At 42.2% G+C, this 20,968-nt stretch overlaps 1 protein-coding gene across 4 annotated transcripts in view; it reads right to left on the bottom strand.

The window, feature by feature from the left end:
- Positions 1 to 1,808: 1,808 nt before the first annotated feature.
- Positions 1,809 to 20,968, bottom strand: part of hdac3 (histone deacetylase 3) — a 43,779-nt gene continuing 24,619 nt past the window's right edge. For 3 of the 4 annotated variants that reach the window (XM_048603596.1, XM_048603594.1, XM_048603595.1), the window contains 7 exons: positions 19,173 to 19,246; positions 15,402 to 15,466; positions 14,036 to 14,125; positions 8,183 to 8,241; positions 6,834 to 6,913; positions 4,523 to 4,680; positions 2,103 to 4,037 (listed from right to left, as the gene is read on the bottom strand). In XM_048603596.1, the coding sequence (XP_048459553.1) occupies positions 3,968 to 4,037; positions 4,523 to 4,680; positions 6,834 to 6,913; positions 8,183 to 8,241; positions 14,036 to 14,125; positions 15,402 to 15,466; positions 19,173 to 19,246 (596 nt within the window). In that variant the 3' untranslated portion in view covers positions 2,103 to 3,967. Of the gene's footprint in view, positions 2,056 to 2,102; positions 4,038 to 4,522; positions 4,681 to 6,833; positions 6,914 to 8,182; positions 8,242 to 14,035; positions 14,126 to 15,401; positions 15,467 to 19,172; positions 19,247 to 20,968 lie in introns of those variants that run through there. The other variant, XR_007263352.1, reaches the window with a different exon arrangement.

The following is a 20,968-nucleotide window of genomic DNA, read 5'->3' as shown; positions in this document are numbered from 1 at the left end:
CAATGATAAATTTCACAATCACCATTACTGAAACTAGTTTCTATTTTATTAAATTTAATCAGCCACTGTGATGGGATTTGAACCAGTGTCCACGGTATTAGCCTGTTCCTCTGTTTACTAGTTCAATTATGTGAAGTAACCATTTCCCTCATCACGGACAGTTTCAAAGTTTGAATTTAGTTGTTTAAACATCTGCTGTCTATATAAAGTTACCACAAAGTGATCATGGATTACTTTTAAAACCCTACCTGATGTTCACAATGGACATACAGGGAAAGAAATCTGCTGTCCTTGCTCTGCCTGAGCCTGTGGGTAATTTGGAAACAGTTGTGGATTGAAGTCCCACTTCAGAGACCCCAGGGTAATAATGAGGGAGTGCGGCACTGTTAGCATGGTGTTCTGGGAGCGCTATAGTCTTTTGGACAAAATGTTAAACCGAGGTCCCATCTTTACTCCCTCCGCTAGATGTATAAATGTTCACTTCCACTATTTAAAGATGAGCAAGGGAGTGTTCTCTGGTGTCCTGGTCAATATTTATATTTTAACTCACAACCCAAACAGTTCACTATTTCCTAGAAGGTTCACTGACTGATACCTTGAATCATCGGCAGACATGGTATCTTAAGGTGAAAGGGTGACTGGTCTATATCCATTACAGTTTAGAAGAATGGGAGTTGATCTTACGGAAATGTGCAAAATCCTGATGGGTCCTGACAGAATGGATGCTGAATGTTTTTCTTCATAGGAACAAAATAAGGAGTCTCCCATTATAGACGGAGATTAAGAGCAACATTTTGAGGGTCAGGAGTTTGTGCCAGTCTCTTCTCCAGAGTGACGGAGGTGGGGTCATGGACTACCTGTAAGGCCTGTACAATACCTGTAGATTCTTGACTCATGAGTGTTGACAATTGACAGGAATGTGGATTGGAGGCTAGAATCAGATCAACTATAATTATTAAAGGACAGCATAGGCAAGAGGTTTGGACTATGGGGTGAATGACCCAATCATGCTCCTCATTGGTATGCTATTTGTGGGAGGTCTCTATGCAAAATTGATTGACAAGTTTCCTGAGTAATTACTTAAAAAACATCATTGGTTGTGATAACACAGTGTGGAGCTGAAGGAACTGTGTTATCTCGGATTCCAGTGACTGCAGTTCTTGCTATCTCTCACTGGTTGTGATACACTTTGGGACCTCTTGAGATAGGTAAGATACCATTAGGTTAACACAGAAACTGGAATAACAGTCCAAGTTAAAGTAAGGGGGAGGGCATGTCTGGCCAGTTGTACAGTTATTATTTTAAACTTTGATTTCCAGGTCTCTCTGATTTATAGCCACAGCACAATCAGACAAATACAGTATTACAAGGATAGGGATAAGTTTGATACATCAGAATATGGCTTTACAAAGATATTTCCAGGATTGGTAATTCTTTGGTATTGAGAGGAAAGACAAAACACTGATCCAAGATTCTCTGTCCAAGTGAATATGATTTGTGCTTTTGTAATTTGATTTATAACCAAACATAAACCTTTGAATGCTGTGGGCTGGTTTCTCAGTTGATTAAAGCAGTGTTTAATAATAGATGGCAGTTCAGTCTTTGTATGCCATTGTGTAATCATGGATTGGTCAGACACAGAGGATACAATATGAATAAAGAAAGAAAAAGCTGGCTAAACAGGGATTTTATTTTCACTGGAATGGGCATTAAGTCTTATGCCTGCTACCAACTGCGGAAAGAATGAGTTTGTGGAAAGGTTAAAAATAAAGATTAAGAGTTTCAAGGAACTGAGACATACATTCTTTATCCCATGATTTATTTTTATTTGCAAGGGGAATGTGGATATTGCTGACTAGGCTAGGATTTACTGCTGTTTATTGTGGAAGATCGTTAATTGGACACACGTTGCTGTAATTCAGTTTTGGGGTATAACCGAAAACTCGGACTTTCTCATTAAAGAGAAGTGAGCTGAGGCTGCAGCAATGGTGCACATTCATGGCTTTCACTCAAGCATCACGCAAGTAAAAGCAAAGTACTGCAAATGCTGGAAATCTGAAACAAAAAGCAAAAAAGTGTTGAGAAACCTCATCAGTCTGGCATCATTGAAGTAACACAGCTTTTAATTGTTCCTGGTAAACTGCTACTAAAATACTGCATGCAGTAATTCTCTCATTCTTTAATAAAAGTCCTAACTGCTACAAAATGCACAATCAGCTTCAAACGTCTGGACGGCCACTCCAAAGAGATGTCAAAATTATTACAGATGCACCAACAGATCTTTCCCATCTGTTAATTTTTGTATCCAATTCAATAAACGTTTCAGGCAAACAGAGCTCCCAAATAGTGAAGAAACACAGATATACAAACCATTTTAATATGAAAAAATGCACTTTTTTTTTGCAAAAGATAAATGCAACTTTATGTACAAGGATTGAACATTGAAGTAAATACAATGCCAAAGGCTGGCAATGTTTTTTGACGTTGTAAGATTTGAGGTTGATCAGAGTTTGCAGAATACCAGATCAAGACATTATATGTTCACCCATCCACCATGAGAAAGTTTCCGAACAAATACAACACTAACATCAACTGGTGTCTTTCTTGAATGAAGAATCTCAGTCCAGATCTTGGCAAGAGATGGCCCTCTAGACAAGTCATTGGATGTAAGTTGTGTTGGGATGATTGACAGCCATGACAAGTGGTTTCATTTGAGGTTTAGTCCTGCCAAATTTTAAGAGTGACATTTACAGGTGCCAAAGTTTTGTTTAATGACACTCCAGTGAAACACCTAAGATGCACCTTTAGGTCTATTTATAAGATTACCAGAAAATATGAGAATTGTTTTTTTCCCCAGAATTGAATCTGGTTGGAGACACTTCAAAGCAAATGTTTCAGTTTCTCATTAATCCCAATTATGCTCCAAGCTCCCGATACCCTTCCCTCCCCCCACAACTTATTCAATTGTCAAACCGCTACACAGACTTCAAGAGTGTAAAATATAAAATACAAAAATTTTGATGTGGTGATCTGGGTGACATATAAGTGGGCAGCAAGTATGTGTCAAACTGTAACATGAACAAATACCTTCAGGAAAGGAAAAAGGGAATCAAAACAAGTTAGTCAAGTGTGAATAACTATATTCCAGATATCCTATCATACAAGAACATATTTTGTACAAAACAAAAGATGGACGAGGGATGATAATCTACACAATAACCACATTAATAATTTGACATATTAGAAGGATGCAACATCCCATATCCCGGCTCACGAAGAATGGGAACTGAGAGGATCAGGTAGGAAGTGATGGATAAAAACAATTGATTTACATATTGTACTGACAGGTCCAATAATCCTGACACCACAGCTAGAAGCAGTTGTGACAACACAACTGGAACTTCCCACAAGCTACTGGTTGTCAGAAGAACAGCGTATTCAACAGTGGCTATAAACATCCTACAAAATCTTTGTACTTACTGTGCCTTTTCTCATCTCTTCCAAGCTTTGGTGCCCAGTATGGCCTGTGAACTGCAGTTTTATTACTGTAAAAGGCACTTTAAAGATTCAGCCAGATGCCATGTGGAAAAACCTACTGTCTGCATGCCACAGCTGCCCACTGAGCAACTCTGACCAAAAACAAAACTCTCTTTCTCAGTTAAAGCAAAGGAACCTCATTCAGTAATCAAGTCATAATTTTTGACTCCAAAACCAAACAAAACAAAAGGCGTCGATACTGGAGCTGAGGAATTGCTTCTTGCGCTTTATGGACAGGTACTGACCCACAAGCCACACTCAGGATCGGCTTTCTCTGGTAGGAAGAATGGCAGTAGGCAGTCCTTGTCCTCTAAACCCTCGAGACACAGCACCAATCTGTGTGGCTTATGGTAGTGCAGTTCACCCGTGTGGTGCGGTGCTCTGCCTATTAGTCCTGAATGTCTGCTCCAATTCATGATAGCCAGCAATCTCATATTTCCACATCGCTCTCCTTGTCATTATCGTGGTCACCATCATAAAATTCATTTGCAGCTTCTGGCCTAGAAAATTCATGGACACACAGAAATAATCAATTCTTCCTTCACTTTAACTTGTATCATTTATACAAATACTAAAACTGTACAAATAACACTACGTAAATTGCTACTGTGTATGATTGTTAGGAGTTAGAAAGTACTGCCCAAAATAGGAGTGGAAGATGATTTAATAACATTCAAATGATAATTGTGTAAATTACTTGAAGGTGAAAATTTTAATCAGGCTAGGAGGAATAACTAGCCTCCTTCTATACTGTCAGAATTCAATTCTATAAAATGCTGAGCATGCTACCCATTTTAGTCCATAACCTTAGTATTTAAAGCAGACCGTTCTCCCCCAGTACTTTTCATTGTCCAAATTTCCTGATCTTTAATCAAGTACCAAAGGATTTAAACCCTTAGTCACATTGAGCAAAATACACAGAACAGATTGGGACAATCTGCCATACCAAAGGTGCTGACGTGAACTCTGGCACAGTACAACCTACCTATTATAGTTGTCCTCTGACCCACGCTCCTCTGGGTCAGGCTCGTCTGTCCGTTCGTAGCTCAGTAAGTCTGAAGGCACATCGTGAATCTGGACACTGGGAGCATGATTCAACATTTTCAGGTTCTCAAAGATGGTCTGCCTGATCTGATCCAGGTACTGAAACAGAAACCAGGGAAACCTGACATTAGAATCATTGAATCCTTCAGCTATGCATCCATTATCCAGTCTACCCTTGCAACATGATATCCATTTCCCCCCTTGTGCCTCTTAGGCATCCATTCATTCCAGCCTGGGGACCAGCCACCTCCAATTCTGCACAGCATCCCATTTTGTGCCAATGCTCCATTCTCTTCCATTTTGGACCAGCATTCCCATTATTCCTCTTCCTTTTCTCTGGATACTTATTAAACAATTGGGGGAAAAGAAATCTTTCTAAAGCTTGATTCTATATTCTTTCTACAAGGACATTCTGTTTACTCATAGCCCTCAGTTAATTAAAAGGCCCACTGGCTATTATACTTTCAGAGCGTGAATATCAGAGACAAGGACAGTACTTAATGTCCATCTCTTGACATTCTGTGAAATGGTGATAGGTTGTCACGCTGAATAACTGGTGGCAGGTTTGATTCAAACCAAAGGACTTTCTGTTCTGAAGTTCCAGTTCTGAAGAAGTGTCCTGACCCAGAACGTCAACTTTGCTACTCCTCTGATGCTGCCTGGCCTACTGTGTTCCTCCAGCTCCATACTGTGTTGTCTCTGACTCCAGCATCTGCAGTTCTTGCTATCTCTGAGTGATTTATAACCCCACTGCGAAGCCTCTGCCCACCTTGAAGCTGCTGTCCTCTTCCCTCTGGAAAGACCTCAGTGGATCTCTCTCCCACTGCAACCCACTGGTGATCTCCTCTGCCCTGAAGCTCTTTGACCACATACTTAAACAAACCCATTACTACAGCCACATCTCTTTTCTAAGTACCTGCCTACGCAGCTGGATCATTCCCAATGGACTCCAAACAACATTCAGGCCATCCCAAACTGGCCCAAACAATGACAACTACTACCTAAAGTATATTCAGAGTCTCCAAAAATGGTTTTCTCTGCAGACCCTCAGCTCCACGCTCTCAGCAATGCGCTGGCATCTCCTCACACTACAGCCAATCCTACCCCAGCTCAGAGCCTCCCTCTCCCAGACCTATAAGGGACCTCTTCTGTTTTCATTCTGCGCAGGATCCACATCCCCAACCAACGCTTCTTCTCCAACCTGACATCAAGGACTGTAAGTACACTAAACTTGCTTGTGCTTACCACCAAACACAGGCCTCCTCCACCAGCCCAGAACCCAACCCTATCCAGGACCTCCCTCTCAGTTTGCCCACCGCCATAAACCATGCGGTTGCCTCAGCCTCTCCCGCTGACGCCATTGACTACATCACTTCTGCCGACATTGTCACTGCCACCACTTCCACTTACATGACCATCCCCATACATACACCCAATCGCAAACCTAGCCCCAAGCCCTGTTGGGTACTCACCATGCCCCCAGACCTCCCCCTCACTGAGGACAAACGGTCAGTCCTCAGCAAAAAACTCATCTTCATTCCCCCTGTGGCCACACATCAATGAATTCCGTTCACATCTGGATGTCAAACTCTTTTTCCACCGTCTCCCTGCTTATTTCTTTGACTGGGAATCTAATCCACCCTCTGCAGACCCCTTCTCCCGCCTCCAACGAACCTCATCCTTCTGGACACCACCCCGCAGCCTCCTACCCCACCTCAAACTCTTCATCTCCAACTGCTGTCGCAACCTCGCCCAGTTCTGAAGAAGGGTCCCCACTTGAAGCGTCAACTTTCCTGTTCCTCTGATGCTGCCTGACCTGCTGTGTTCCTGCAGCTCTACACTGCGTTCTCTGACTCCAGCATCTGCAGTTCTTGCTATCTCCAAGGGACTTTCTGGTCTACTTTAGACTTAAGGTGCAACTTTGTTGGCATGGTATGTAATCCTGTTCTGTGTCTGCACCAGGAATATTTTACGGGGACTGTGTAGAAGGAGCTTTATTCCTTATTTAATCTTGTGCTGTACGTGCCCTAGGAGCGTTTGATGGAAACAGTGTACAGGGAGCTTTACTGTGTCTAATTCATGCTGTACAAGTATTTGATGCTGGCACTAGGTATCTGAAAATTGGCAGCATAACATCCTTCAGCTTACCAATGTAAAATTAATTAAATCAAAGTCCCAAACACCAACTGTCATAGATGAAAAAGGCTTAGAAATACAATGTGTAGCTTATGTTCAAAGAGGCCCCGACTAACCTGCCTGGTGTTCTGGTTTTCAATCCTGGTGCTCACGTCTGGGTGAAGCGTGAAGTCGGGAGCAAAGTATTCAAAGTATTCTGAGAGAAACAGCAACATTTTCAAATTAATGCCACTGAGTATCAAGATAGCACAGCACAGCTCCCACAAAACTTAATGCTGAAAACTAATGCCATGCCAGCATTATACAGTGAACAGACCTTCAATAATGGATGCTGGCACATCATTCAAATTGGACTGGGTTTGGAACGAACTCAATTGTCATTAGTGTCTTCAGTCATTACACCGACAGCTGAACAGACAGCTGCACTGTTGAACCACACTCCTGGTTCAAAAGAGATAAAGTGATTTCTCCATGAGAATTAAAAAGTAAAAGTCAGTATTTGATTATTCTCAAAATAACAAAAAGTCACCAAGTGACTACTGAGCCAAACTGGGGATAAAAACACAACAGAATTAAAATCAAAAGAACCAGTCTCAAACAAGGTTCACCAAATACCTGTGAAAATCATAATGTGCAGTCATGTAATTGAGGACACATGGTCAATTTTGGGACATGTGCATCGCTAGCGAAGCCATAGTTATTGTCCATCCTACACTCCTCTAAGAATGTGATCATGCTGCCTCCTGGATTGGTGCTACAACAAGTGGTTTACTTCAAGGAAACTGAAGAGTCAACCAGAGTTAATGTGTTTAAAAACAACACAACGGAAGCTGAAGTAGACCATATGGCCTCGAGTGTGCTCTGTTTATTCATACTACTGCATGGCTCCACATTCCCATCCACTTCTCATAGCCCCTTAATTCTCTGCGACTAATAATATCCATAGCTGCCTTAAATACAATCAACGATACAGCACCTACAACCATTTGGGGTGAAGAATTCCAAAGGTTCACAGCTCTTTGGCATGGAAACGAATTCTCCTTAGCTGAGTTGTAGATAATTATCCCCCTCATCCTGAGACTGTGCAACTGTGTTCTGGATTCCCCAGAAAAGGGAAACGGCCTCTCCATGTCTAATCTGTTAAGCCCCTTCAGAACCGCATACGTTTGAATGAGTTCCTCTCTCATTCTTCTGAATGTCAGAGAATGTATTCAGTCCAGAAAGAAAAGAAATTCCAAGTGGAATTGGTTTACGTGTTTTGGGGAGTCATAATGACATAGGATTTCTTTTTCTAGAACAATCTAGTGTCTAGTTGTTGAATACAAATTCACAATTTTTGTGGGATTTCAGTTCAGTAGCTCCAGGATGCAAAAAACATTTCATGAACATGCCAGTTTTAGTTGCACACAGGAACCAATATTGTTCCTTTAGATGGTCCACAGATAGAGTTTGGAAATGAACTCACCGTTATAAGGCAGCTCATCGCTTATCTCTTCATCAACAAGCAAAGAGGTTTCAAAAGTCCTACGAGAGACATTAAAATAATAAGTTGGATTCCAATAAGCTTCCCCATGCATGGTAGCCCAAACCAATTTTTCAATGAAACTCTGTGTGCTGTTAGCTAAATTTCTCCCAAACTCTACTGAATGCATCGACTCCATGCTTTAGTACGTTCCTGCAGGCACCGAATGTCTTCCAGGATCCTAACCAAATGTGGCAACTCAACAGTGAATTAGCTGATAGGCTATTCTACTTTGAATGGATGGTCACATCACATCCTGTCCGCCAGCGTACGCTGTCACACACATTCTCAGCAGGAGCCGCAGGATCATTGATCTAGAACAGATAACATGGCCAATTTCCACACCTGATGCCAGCATCAATAGTAGCAGCCCAAGAGTTCATAGAATCTTGCAACACAGCGGGCCACCAGTGCCACCAGTTTGAAAAAGCTATCCAATTAGTCCCAATTCCCCTGTACATCTTTTCTTCTGAAAAACTTATCCAGTTCTGAAAGATACCACTCAGCCTCTATTTCAAGTACTGCATTCCAGATCACAACTTCCTGCTCAAGTCTTCTCCACACCCTCACTAAGGCCCTCGTCAAGCTCAGTTCACTGAGTATTAACTGGCAATCAAGCCAAGAGAATTTTACCCTTCTGGGAAACTAATGAGTCTTCTACCACCACGTGACAGCAACTTGATAAGCGTACGCATCAATGTATAGTCTGTACACAAAATGCTTCTTTTGGGCAACATCTGCAAACGGAATAGGAAACACAGTCAAACTGAAAACCCAACACAGCCAAAACAGAAACATACTTGGCAGGAGTTCAATGAGTTTCAGCTCCCAGCTGCAGCTCAAGGGGTAGCACTCCAGCCTCAAATACAAAGACACAGTACATTACTGAGGGAAAGCTGCACTATTAGAGGGACTATCTTGTGAATGAAACATTAAATCAAGGCCCCTTCTGGTCCTCAGGTGGACATAAAGATCTCTTTGCACTATTTCAAGTAACGGAAGGGGATATATCCTCAGTCAATATTCATCATCCAACAATCATTACCATACTGATTGACTATCAGACATTGCTAGTTTAGTGATCTCACTTAATCTCATTTCCTACAGTACAGCTGCAAATGCACGTTATACTTACACAGACTTAAGTTATATTTAACTAAGTACTTCATTGGCAATGAGACAAGATGAATGCCAGTCTTTCTTAATTTTAACCATGCCATGCTGCCATGTTATAGAAGTGGTTAGTCACTTTGGTCTCCCCCACGGAATTTGTTACAAACGTGCAGATTAAACCCATCGGGTTTTTCTGTGATAAAAAGCAACACCGAGTCACTGTTGAGTACTGAGCCTCTCACTTCGGGTAGGGGTAAGTGATGTTCCTTTGCACCGAGGTGACTTTCCACCTGCACACCCTGCAGCATTACCTTTACATTGAGCCTCCTCCTGGGGTGTTGCGACCTGATGACATATTCCTTCTGCCAGATGTGTGCCCGTGACTACAACATGGAGTGGGCAAGTCCTCAGAACTTCCATTTGTATCTGATTGAGGTTTGCAGCAGGTTGCCTCGCACTGGAGCTCTCTGCCAGAGGGAACTGGCAGCTGCCGTAAGAAAGCTGATGGAGGATGGGCCTCGGGATGCTGGGGATGTGTTGGATGATGGAGAAGTAGGCTGACTGACTTTAGCACAATTGGCTGTGAGGGCCTCTGTTAACATCCAATATATGGGCCATGCCATCCTGGGACTCGTGACTGTGTTACCCTGCCCTGACAATGCTGCAGGGAATTGAGGTGTGGCGTGCAGTGAGTTTCTGGACAAACTGACCCCTGTCTACGGACCTTGACATTGACGCCATGCACCAGACCCTTTCCCAAGGTGCAGCCTCCATGATTTATAGTCATACAGCTGTACAGCACGGCAACAGACCCTTCAGTCCAACTCATCTATGCCGACCAATTATCCTAAATTGATCCAGTCCCGTTTGCCAGCATTTGGCCCATATCCCTCTAAACTCTTCCTATTCACGTACCCATCCAGACACCTTTTAAATGTTGTAATTGTACCAGCCTCCACCACTTCTTTTGGCAGCTAGTTCCACACACGCATCACTATGTGAATAAATTGCCCCTTAGGTCCCTTTTAAATCTTTCCACTCTCACCTTAGACCTATACCCTCTGGTTTTGGATTTTGCTACCTTAGGGAAAAGACCTTGGCTATTTACCCTATCCATGTCCCTCATGATTTCATAAAGCTCTATAAGGTCACCCCTCAGCCTCCGACGCTGCAGGGAAAATAGCCCCAGTCTATTCAGCCTCTCCCTACAACTCAAACCCTCCAACCCTGGCAACTTCCTTGTAAATTTTTCTGAATCCTTTCAGGTTTCGCAACATCCTTCCTATAACAGGGAGACCAGAACTGAATATAGTATTCCAATCGTGGCCTAACCAATGTCCAGTACAGTTGCAACATGACCTTCCAACTCCTATATTCAATGCACTGAACAATAAAGGCAGGTGTACCAAATGCCTTCTTCACTATCCTGTTTACTGGAGACTCCACTTTCAAGGAACTATGAATGTATAGTCCAAGGTCTCTTTGTTCAATCTGAAATGTCTCAAGGCAATTCTCTCTGTACCCTTCCTAACAGCACCGAGAAGTTACCTGCATAGGCTGGTGCTGCACATGTTCCACTTCCTCACTTCTGTCCACTGTCTGGATAGCCCTTAGTGTGACATTCTACATCTGGTGGTGGAGGTCACTGGTGGAGGTCCCTCTACAAGGGGGTCTTCCCTCTTCCCAGCGGGGTTGCGGATGGACAGTGCTGCACGTTGCAGTTCCAAGCAACAGAAGGTTAAATTCATTCACCCGGTACCAGGCCACTTGCAGTTTTTGTGGCCTGGAGGAAACTGTGTTTCATAATTATGGTGAATGTTTTCATTTGCAGCTTGTTTAGTTTCTTAAAAGGATTGCTTTTAAATTGCTGGTTGCACTTCAGCCCCACGCTCCTGGTTTATTGGCACCCTGTTTGGAGGAGGGTGGGCAGATCAGAGGGCCTTCTTGGGGGCCTGGTTAAATTGGCCATCAATAGGTCCAGGCAGCAGATGTGGACGGGTCGTAGCACTTGAGTGTGTGCTCCATTTCATGGTTACATCCACACTCGAGTGTACGTTGAGAGGGAACCTGCAGTCAATATAAATCTCTCTGCTGGTTACAGCCATACTTATCACAAAGGTGGCAGATGTGCTTGGAAGTCAATCATCTCAGCTCCAAGGCATCTTTGCAGGAGTTCCTCAGAGTGGTCTCCCTAGCCCAACAATCTTCAGCTGCTTCGTCAATTACCTTTTCTCTCACAGAAGCTCAGTAAGTAGGGATTCTTACCGATGAATGCACAATGTTTGGCACCATTCATAATGACTCAAATACTGAAACAGTCCATGTACAAATGCAACAAGACCTGGACAACATCTAGGCTTGAGCTGATAAGTGACAAATAGCAGTTGTGCGACACAAGTGCCAGGTAATGACCATCTCCAACAAGAAAGAAACTAGCCACTATCCTTTGACACTCAGTGGAATTACCATTGCTAAATCGCCCACTATCAGCATCCTGGTGGTCACCATTGACCAGAAACTGAACTAGACTAGCCATACAAATAGAGGCTACAAGAGCAGGTAACACATTAGGAAACAACTCAGTTTCTGACTCCTCAAAGCTTGTCCACCATCTACAAGTCAGAAGTGTGATAGACTACAACCCACGTGTCCAGATGAGTGGAGCTCCAATTACCCTTAAAGAGGTTGACACCATCCAGGACAAAACAGATCTGCTTGATTGGCACAACAACCACAAACATTTATTCCCTCCACCACCCACACACATTGGCAGTGTGCACCATCCACAAAATGCAATGCAACAACTTACTAAATTTCCATCAACTGTAGCTTCCAAACCTTTGAAGACTACCATCTACAAGGGCAGCAAATATGTGGGAACATTAGCACCTGAAATTCCCCTCCAAGTCACACACACACTGGTTTGGAAATATATTACTGTTCTCTCAGTGTTGCTGGATCAAAATCATGGAACTTTCTCTTAATAGCAGTGTGGGTGCCCTACACCTCAAGGACTGCACATTTCCAGAGGGTAGCTTACCACCTTCCAAAGGGTAATTAGGGATGGGCAACAAATGCTGGCTTAGCCAGTGATGCCACAACCCACAAAAAAAAATTTAAAAAGCTGTGTTTTCATATTGCAGCAGCTAATGTATTTTGCTTTTGCAAAATCCTAGCTTTGAGATTTTCAGTGGACCTCCTGGCCTTAACAGCCTTTGCAGAAGTGAACAGTCTGTGTGAACGACCACTCCCTGACATCAGCCTGGAACAGCCTGATTATAATTGTAAGGTTTATCACCTTGTTCTGGACTCCTCCAGCAGTTTCCCTCTATCTCCCCTATCAAATCAGTGGTTAGCACGGCTGCCTCACAGTACCAGGGATCTGGGTTCAATTCCATCCTCTGCGAACTGTCTGTGTGGAGTTTGCACATTCTCACCGTGTCTGCATGGATTTTCTCAGGGTGCTCTGGTTACCTCACACAGTCAAAACATGTGCAGGTTAGGTGGATTGGCTATGCTAAACTGCCCATTTTGTCCAGGGATGTACAGACCAGGTGGATTAGCTATGGAAAATGCAGGATTACTGGGATCGGGTAGTAGGGTGGGTCTGGTGCGATGTTCTTCAGAGGTTGGGTGTGGAACTGGGCCGAATGGCCTGCTTCCACAATATAGGGATTCTATGAAATCTCTAATCATCTCTAGCACCTCAATTAGGTCACACTTTAATCATCAATGCTCTAGACAAACACAGTCTATCTAAAAACCCTCATCATCTAACCTTTACAGTCCTGGTATCAGTCTAATCAACCTTCACTGCATCCCCTTTAAGACAATATGCCATTTCTGAGGTGTGATTTTCGTTCAATCCCAGAAATGAATGCAGTTACTCCAGACTGCATGGAGTCCTGGAGCTTTATATAAACTCAACACTCATGGGAATCTCTTGTCCAAACTGGAGAAGATACATCATGAAGGTGCCAAACACTTTGAGCATCTCCAACAGGATTAGATGATGGCCAAGTGCCAACAGTGGAATGAGTGTGTGAAACCTAAGCATAACACCTGACCACCTCCAAAAACACCAATGGCAGGATGCACAGATCCAGCACTGGACTCTTTAGTGACCACAGGACGTTCAACTCCAGACAGGAAGCAAGTTATTCTTGATCCTGAAGAACTGGCAAGGTAACAAGCTATAATTTCATATTCAACTGCTTCATAATCCAGCATTCAAGATAACAGCCAAGATTCCAGGCTGCTCTTAATTACGTTCTGGTCTTGTCTGCTTACTTTCAGTAATTTGCGCATTTGGACCCCTAACTCACTCTGCTCCTCCACAGTTCCCACCAACTTTAACTTTAGAAAATACTCTGCTCATTGTTTATGTCCTGAGTGGATGACCTCTCACCTCCCCCACACTGAATTCCATCTGCCACAGCTTTGCCCACTCACTTAACTCATTCATGACCTTTTGCAACTCTCTGCTCCCAACTACAATGGTTATTGTGCCACCTTAATTTAGTGTTGCCAAAGAATGTAAATGCTTTCTAATCTAAGAGCCAAGTCATGTATTGTGAAAACTTCAAGGTTCCATTTCAGACTGCTGAGAAACACCAGGGGTCACACCCCTCCAACAGTGCTTAACACTTTCAATTCTGAAATTACACATCATCATTAACTCACCAGCATCTAGCAACATTTCGAACAGTGTATCCCCCGCCTCCCATCACCAGTAGAGGAATGTTGAAGCTTTTCACAAACTCAACACAATCCCTGCAAAACACAAAAATTACATTAACAATGCACAAACTCAAGTTCACTTCTCTACCGTTAATGTTTCAACATTAGAGAAACAGGAGGATGCTATTCAATTCAGATCATGGTTGATCTACATCTTAACCCCATCAAGCCAGCTTGGTTTTGTAACCATCAATAGCCTCTCTCAAATATATAAAACATCTCCATTTTGAAATTTGCAACCAAATCTCAGCTCAAGACAGCTTTTTATCTACTGCATCCAAATTATTTTTAAAAAATTTCGAGGTAAAGTTTTCTGAAAGCAAAGTTTTGTAAAAGAAAAGTTTAGTACATCAATACCATACTAGATTATGAGTCTAAAGTCAGAGGAATATGATTAGTGTGCTAACTGAAAGGTGCTTCCCCACAGAACCCAAACAATAAGTATTCTTGTTTGCAAAGTAGCTGTAAAGCAGAAAAATTTACATCCAATGAGTGGGCTGGCTTTCAGCTGGCTGTGTTGTGAGAATGACACAGTAGAACGCTGGGAGTGTGACGGGTATTCACAGATGCTGTCAAAAGGACTGCATTGGGACAATTTGATGTAAGCTAAACGTCACCCATGGCTCAGCAGGAGGCAACGCCCTTAAGCTAATGGCCGTGGGCTTCCACAGCGATCTGAATATAATATCGAGGCTGATGTCCCCAGGGTCAGCACAGGGAAATTAGTGCAGTGTCAGTGTTACTGCAGCTCAGATAAACCTTCAGACTGAGGCTCCCTCTATTTTAAAGAGCAGGAGAGTTTGCCATTGAACCCTGGGGCTAATATTTCATCCTCAACCAACGTCACTATAACAGATTATTTCATCATGCTGTTGCCACGTGGGATCTTGTTCTGTACATTACTGATTCCACAGTAACTACACCATCCCAATTTGAGACATCCTGAAGTCACAAAGATGTTACATAAATACAAATCTTTCTTCAATGTGAATACTTTGCCATTCAGATTGCTATCCAGGACAATTTGTGCCAGGAATCAGCAGCACAGATAGACTGCAGAGCAGCAGCAAAATACTGTCACATCCAGGAAATCACAGCTTAGTAAAGTATGCAATGTATTTTTTTACAACCACAGAAGCAACTAGACGAAAACACAAGATTCATCTAGTTTGCCCTCTACCATTCTGTTAGCTGCATGACAATGGAACTGCTGACTCAGATATCAGATAAGGCATGTTAAAGCCACTGGTTGTCAGTATAAAGCAATGTCTTGTCAGGTTAGGCATGATGCAAGAAAGTTCTATTTTACCCATGTCCTTTTATACTGAGATTGAAGCAACCGAGACGATCACAGCCGAGAGAATCTGCACCACACTGGAAAAATAAATGAACAACATCAGACAGAGGCAAGTAAAGCAATGAGGACAACTGCATTTATACAGCAGTTTTAACATAGTAAAAACAAAAGCATGTCAGAGATGCATTATCAAACAAGGTACAACACTAAACTACAGGAGTGCAGGGAGACAGTAGAATCGCAGTTTAGTCAGGGAGTACATTCTCAAATTTTACTGAATAAGTTCTTTTTATAAAATTTAGTGCAGCACATTTGCATCTAACATCTTAAATAAATTCACTCATAGGAGATATCTAATCAAGCTCTCTGCTGGAGAGAAAGTGAGATCAGCCAATTAGGTAACTGTCTTAAAAGGTTCTATAATACCCAGAGAGCAGACACATCTGGAGCTAGCAGTATGGGCGAGACAGCTTTTGAGTAGCGTGCAGTGTGGAATCAATGAGAGTTTGATAAATAAGTGAGAATGGTGCTTTCTCCTTTTTCTATTTCTGGCAGCCTCCAGGAGTACAGGAACTGAAACAACAAGAGAGGGCCGAGTTTGAAAAAAAAAACTTGAGTGACGTCTCAGGACCACAACTTCATTAACTATATACAAAGTTCGAAATTAATAATACAAAAGAGAGATTAGATGCTCCTGTGACGCAGTGGTACTGTCCCTGCTTCTGAGCCAGGACAACTGCTCTAGAGGTGTGATATAACACGTCTGAACAGGCCAATGAAAAATATCTACAAAAGATTGTGTTAGGGCAGGGCCATTATAGAATGGACATAGACACTTCACACGACCCAAATTAAGAGGTGTTCAGGAAGTTTCACAACAGCTGGGACTGAGTTCCTTGCAGTGCACTTTGCCAGTAGCATTGAACTAACTCTGAAAGACGAGTCGGAACCAGGACAGAATATTAGCGAATAATACCAGGGTGTATGAAATATTGTGAGAGATAGGCAGCACTAGAATAGAGAATAGTGAGTTAACAACTAATGTGAATGCATTGAATAAAGTAAGAAAGCTTGCTGAATTACAAGTGCTGATTGCAATGCGGCATTATGATTTTGTATTGATTACAGAGACCAGGCTGTAGGAATGGCAGCATTTTACATTTAACATTCTTTGTTACAAGATGCTTAGAAAACATAGGAAAGGAAAGAAAGTGCTATTGGTTAAGGAGAGAATTGCAGTGCTAGGAAAAGATTCTGTCTCGGGAGTTCAAAGGCAAAAATCGATTTGGCTGGAGTTAAGGAACAAGACGATTAATTATGTTAGTCGGTGATGAGCGTGAAGGATGTAGAGGGACAAATCTTCAAGAAAATTACAAAGAATTGCAAGAATTACAAGGCAGTTATAATGGGGAAATTTAATTACCTGAATATAGACTGGGGCAGTGGTATTGTTAAGGGTAGGGAGGGGTAAGTGTTTTAGATTGGGTTCAGAAAAATTTTCTACAAGAGTATCTGTGCAGTCCAACAAAAAGACAGTGCTAGACCTGGCTCAAAACTACAAAATAGGCCAAGTGGGTCAGGTGTTAGTGGGTGAACATTTTAGCAATAGTAACCATTGTCGATCAAGAATAAGGATAATGGTCGAAACTGATTATGGTCAATCCAGAATAAGAATAATCAATTGGGCAAGTGCCGTTCAATGGTACAAAGTGGAGCTGGGTTCAATAGATAAAGGTTGGTTGGGAAAACTGCAGAACAACAGACGATCTTCAATTGAGAGATTGCTCAGACAGAGACAAGATATACTCCCTTAAAAGAGAAGGGTACAAAAAATCCAGCACTTGCTTCAATGAAAAAGATGGTACGAAGTAAGAAAAGTGTGCTTGTGATGGTTGTCAGGTAGAAAATACAATTCGGATCCAGGCTGAGCACAAATGTTCAGAAGGAAAGAGGAAATATGAAAAGAAAAACTGGCAGCTAACATAACAAGGAGTCCCAAAGTCTTCTATAGGCACATAAATAGCAAAATCATGCAAATCTTCTTTTTTTATGCCTACTCCTATCACTACCTTTTACTGTTTATGTACCTATGAAAGATTTTGATATTCCTTGCTGTGTTCCAGGAATGGGAAACTGCAGTTATGAGAATCCTTTGAAAGAAGAAAACCAAGAGAAGAACTGACGGCAGATTTTAAAATTACGTGGGGGGAGGGGAACAAGGTAAAGAGGGGAAGATGATGCCACTCTTAAATGGATCAAGGAAAAGAGGACACAGATTTTAAAACAAAATCTCAAAAAAAATGAAAATGACATGAGAAGAAACTTTTTTACACGATGAGTAGTTAGGATCTGGAATGCACTGCTTGCAAGTGTGATAGAGGCAAACTCAATTGAGGCATTCAAGAGGGCACGAGATGATTATTTAAATAGAAATAATTGCCAGGGTTATGAAGAAAGGGTGGAAGGATAGCACTAAGTCAAGATCCTCATTCAGAGGACTGGTGCAAATATGACACGTCAAATGACCACGTTCTGCACTGTATCAATTCTACGATTATGAAGATAGTAGGGCAGATGAGGTAGGTTTTAGAGAGTCAAAGGAGAAAAGACTGGTGGGACAATTTTGGGAGGAAGTTCCAAACTCAAACTCAATTCGAACTCAAGTAGCTGTAGGCACTGATTCCACAGGCATGAAGTGAATTGAATAGATATCTTGGAGGTGATGACAGAGATAGAGGGGAGAGAGGTTATGGAAGGATTTGTGAACAAGGACAAGAATTATAAAATCAAGTCGTTGATTATCCATAATCTAATGTAGAACAGAGGTAGCAGGGATATGGAGTAAATTAAGGAATGTACAAGCGCTCTGGATAAGCCCAAATTTACAGTAGGGTGGAAGATTTGGAATTGATAACTCCAGAGTAGACAAAGTTATGAATTGGGATATCAACAGTATTTGAGTGGAGTCAGGGACAGGGTTGGGCGCTACTAGAGAGGTGAAAATAGGCAGTCTTAACAAGCAACAATTCAAAACTTAAGAGTTCCTAACTCATTGGAAAAATGCATCACCCAGACTGGCATTGAGTCAAACCATATAAGAATACATTTGATTCCACTTGACCCAAGCCTTTTAGTTTTGTTACATCCCTGATTACTGGATTTGCTGCCAAATGAAACAGTTTTGCAATTACTCCATTAAAACCCTCAAAACGATGATCAAATTTCACCTTACGCTTTCCATTTTTAAGGAGTACAAACACAGCCCCTGCACATAACGCAAGTTTTTCTTTACTGGTACTACTCTAGTACATTTCCTCTGCCACCTCTCCAAAGCCTGGTCACCCTTCACCACACAAGTGTGGTGTCCAGAATTGGATACAATACTCCAGCTAATGCCTTTATAAAAGTTGTGTGTAACCTCATAGCATTTTTTACTATATGCCTCTATTTAACAATCCAAGTATACTGTTTTTTTTTCATTTTTCCCCAAATGAAAGAAATAGCCTTTTCCATTTGCCCTATCTTCTTCAGGGGGAAACAGGTTTCCTTGATTCCGTACTACTTTTGCAACTCTAACAGCCATTACTGTGCAGCTGATTACAAACAGCATTCACTTCTGATTAAAGAATAATAAAAAGATCAGCTCAACCACCAATACTACCAGGCTGTCTCTATCCTTTTCTGTCCATTGATAATATAATATTAATACCAATAATATATTTCTGAGAAAATTGGTCGGAGAGACGGCGAGGCAACAAGCTAAGAATATAAGCATAAACTTACTTGCAGCACGATACATGTGGGCTGGTAGAAATCCACGACCTGTTTGATAACTGGTTGAAACAAGAGTCTGTAACCTGAAAGCCAATCAAAAAGACGAAAACTGCAAATCAGAACACAAGATCATCAGCTTTGCATTGTTGCTAAAGCAGGAGAAAAAAAAAGTGAATTGAGACAGGGATCAATAAAGATAGTTTTGATCACCTTCTGAAGTGATCTTGCAACTGTTCATAAGCCAGACTGAGGCCAGGGACAGATTGACAAAATGGGACCCAGATGGCTGCACACAAGTGCTTTTGTCTGATGCCAAGTGACAATCAGCCACGGACTCCCTGACTTCTTCAAATACCAACCGACTACCTTACATTTATTTTTTCAATGCTCTCGATTGCTGTACAGCACTCCTTTCAGAGTCCTTCTGACCGACTGGAGTGAAATCTGCCTTTCAGTCTACTGAATCCCACTCTTTACAAATACTAACCCCCATCATCCCCCATTAAAGCACACAGGTCTTGCACAGAAAGGTACAGCACAGGAAGAACCCGTCACAATTGCAATAACTCTCTCTTATCGTATTACTGCTATTGCTATGCTGCTTTCCCACAGCCCCGAGTAATCATCTCATTCCCTTTTGAACGTTTCGACTGAATCTGCCTCCTCCAATCTTTCAGGCAGTACATTCCATCTCTGAACAGCCATTCACCTGAAACATTAACTCTGGCAGGTGGGACTAAGTTTAATTTAGGATTACGTTCAGCATGGGCTGGTTGGACCGAAGGGTCTGTTTTCTTGCTGTATGACTCTATTGAAGCTACCTGTTGAGTATTTCCAGCATTTTCTGCTTTTAATGTTAATTTTCTTTTTGTTACAAAATGAATGCTACACCCAGTCAACATGTTCCAGCAGCAGACTGTATGTGAAAGAATAGCTCTTCATGTCTGTCCCCCAACTTGTTCTTCACACCCTTGAGACATTGCAGAAAATACAGAGGCATGGGATTGAGGGTGATTTAGCGGTTTGGATAAGAAATTGGCTAGCTGTAAGAAGACAGAGGGTGGTGGTTGATGGGAAATGTTCATCCCGGAGTTCAGTTACTAGTGGTGTACCTCAAGGATCTGTTTTGGGGCCACTGCTGTTTGTCATTTTTATAAATGACCTGGATGAGGGCGTAGAAGGATGGGTTAGTAAATTTGCGGATGACACCAAAGTCGGTGGAGTTGTGGAAAGTGCAGAAGGATGTTGCAGGTTACAGAGGGACATAGATAAGCTGCAGAGCTGGGCTGAGAGGTGGCAAATGGAGTTTAATGCGGAAAAGTGTGAGGTGATTCACTTTGGAAGGAGTAACAGGAATACAGAGTACTGGGCTAATGGTAAGATTCTTGGTAGTGTGGATGAGCAGAGAGATCTCGGTGTCCATGTGCATAGATCACTGAAAGTTGCCACCCAGGTTGATAGCGTTGTTAAGAAGGCGTACGGTATGTTAGGTTTTATTGGTAGAGGGATTGAGTTTCGGAGCCATGAGATCATGTTGCAGCTGTACAAAACTCTGGTGCGGCCGCACTTGGAGTATTGCGTACAGTTCTGGTCACCGCATTATAGGAAGGATGTGGAAGCATTGGAAAGGGTGCAGAGCAGATTTACCAGGATGTTGCCTGGTGTGGAGGGAAGGTCTTATGAGGAAAGGCTGAGGGTCTTGAGGCTGTTTTCGTTAGAGAGAAGAAGGTTAAGAGGTGACTTGATAGAGACATACAAGATGATCAGAGGATTAGATAGGGTGGACAGTGGGAGCCTTTTTCCTC

This window comes from Rhincodon typus, chromosome 12 (genome assembly GCF_021869965.1).
Source record: "Rhincodon typus isolate 14 chromosome 12, sRhiTyp1.1, whole genome shotgun sequence".
Taxonomy (NCBI): Eukaryota; Metazoa; Chordata; class Chondrichthyes; order Orectolobiformes; family Rhincodontidae; genus Rhincodon; species Rhincodon typus.
Note: the sequence above shows the minus strand (reverse complement) of the source record. Positions and strands in the feature narration are given on the sequence as shown.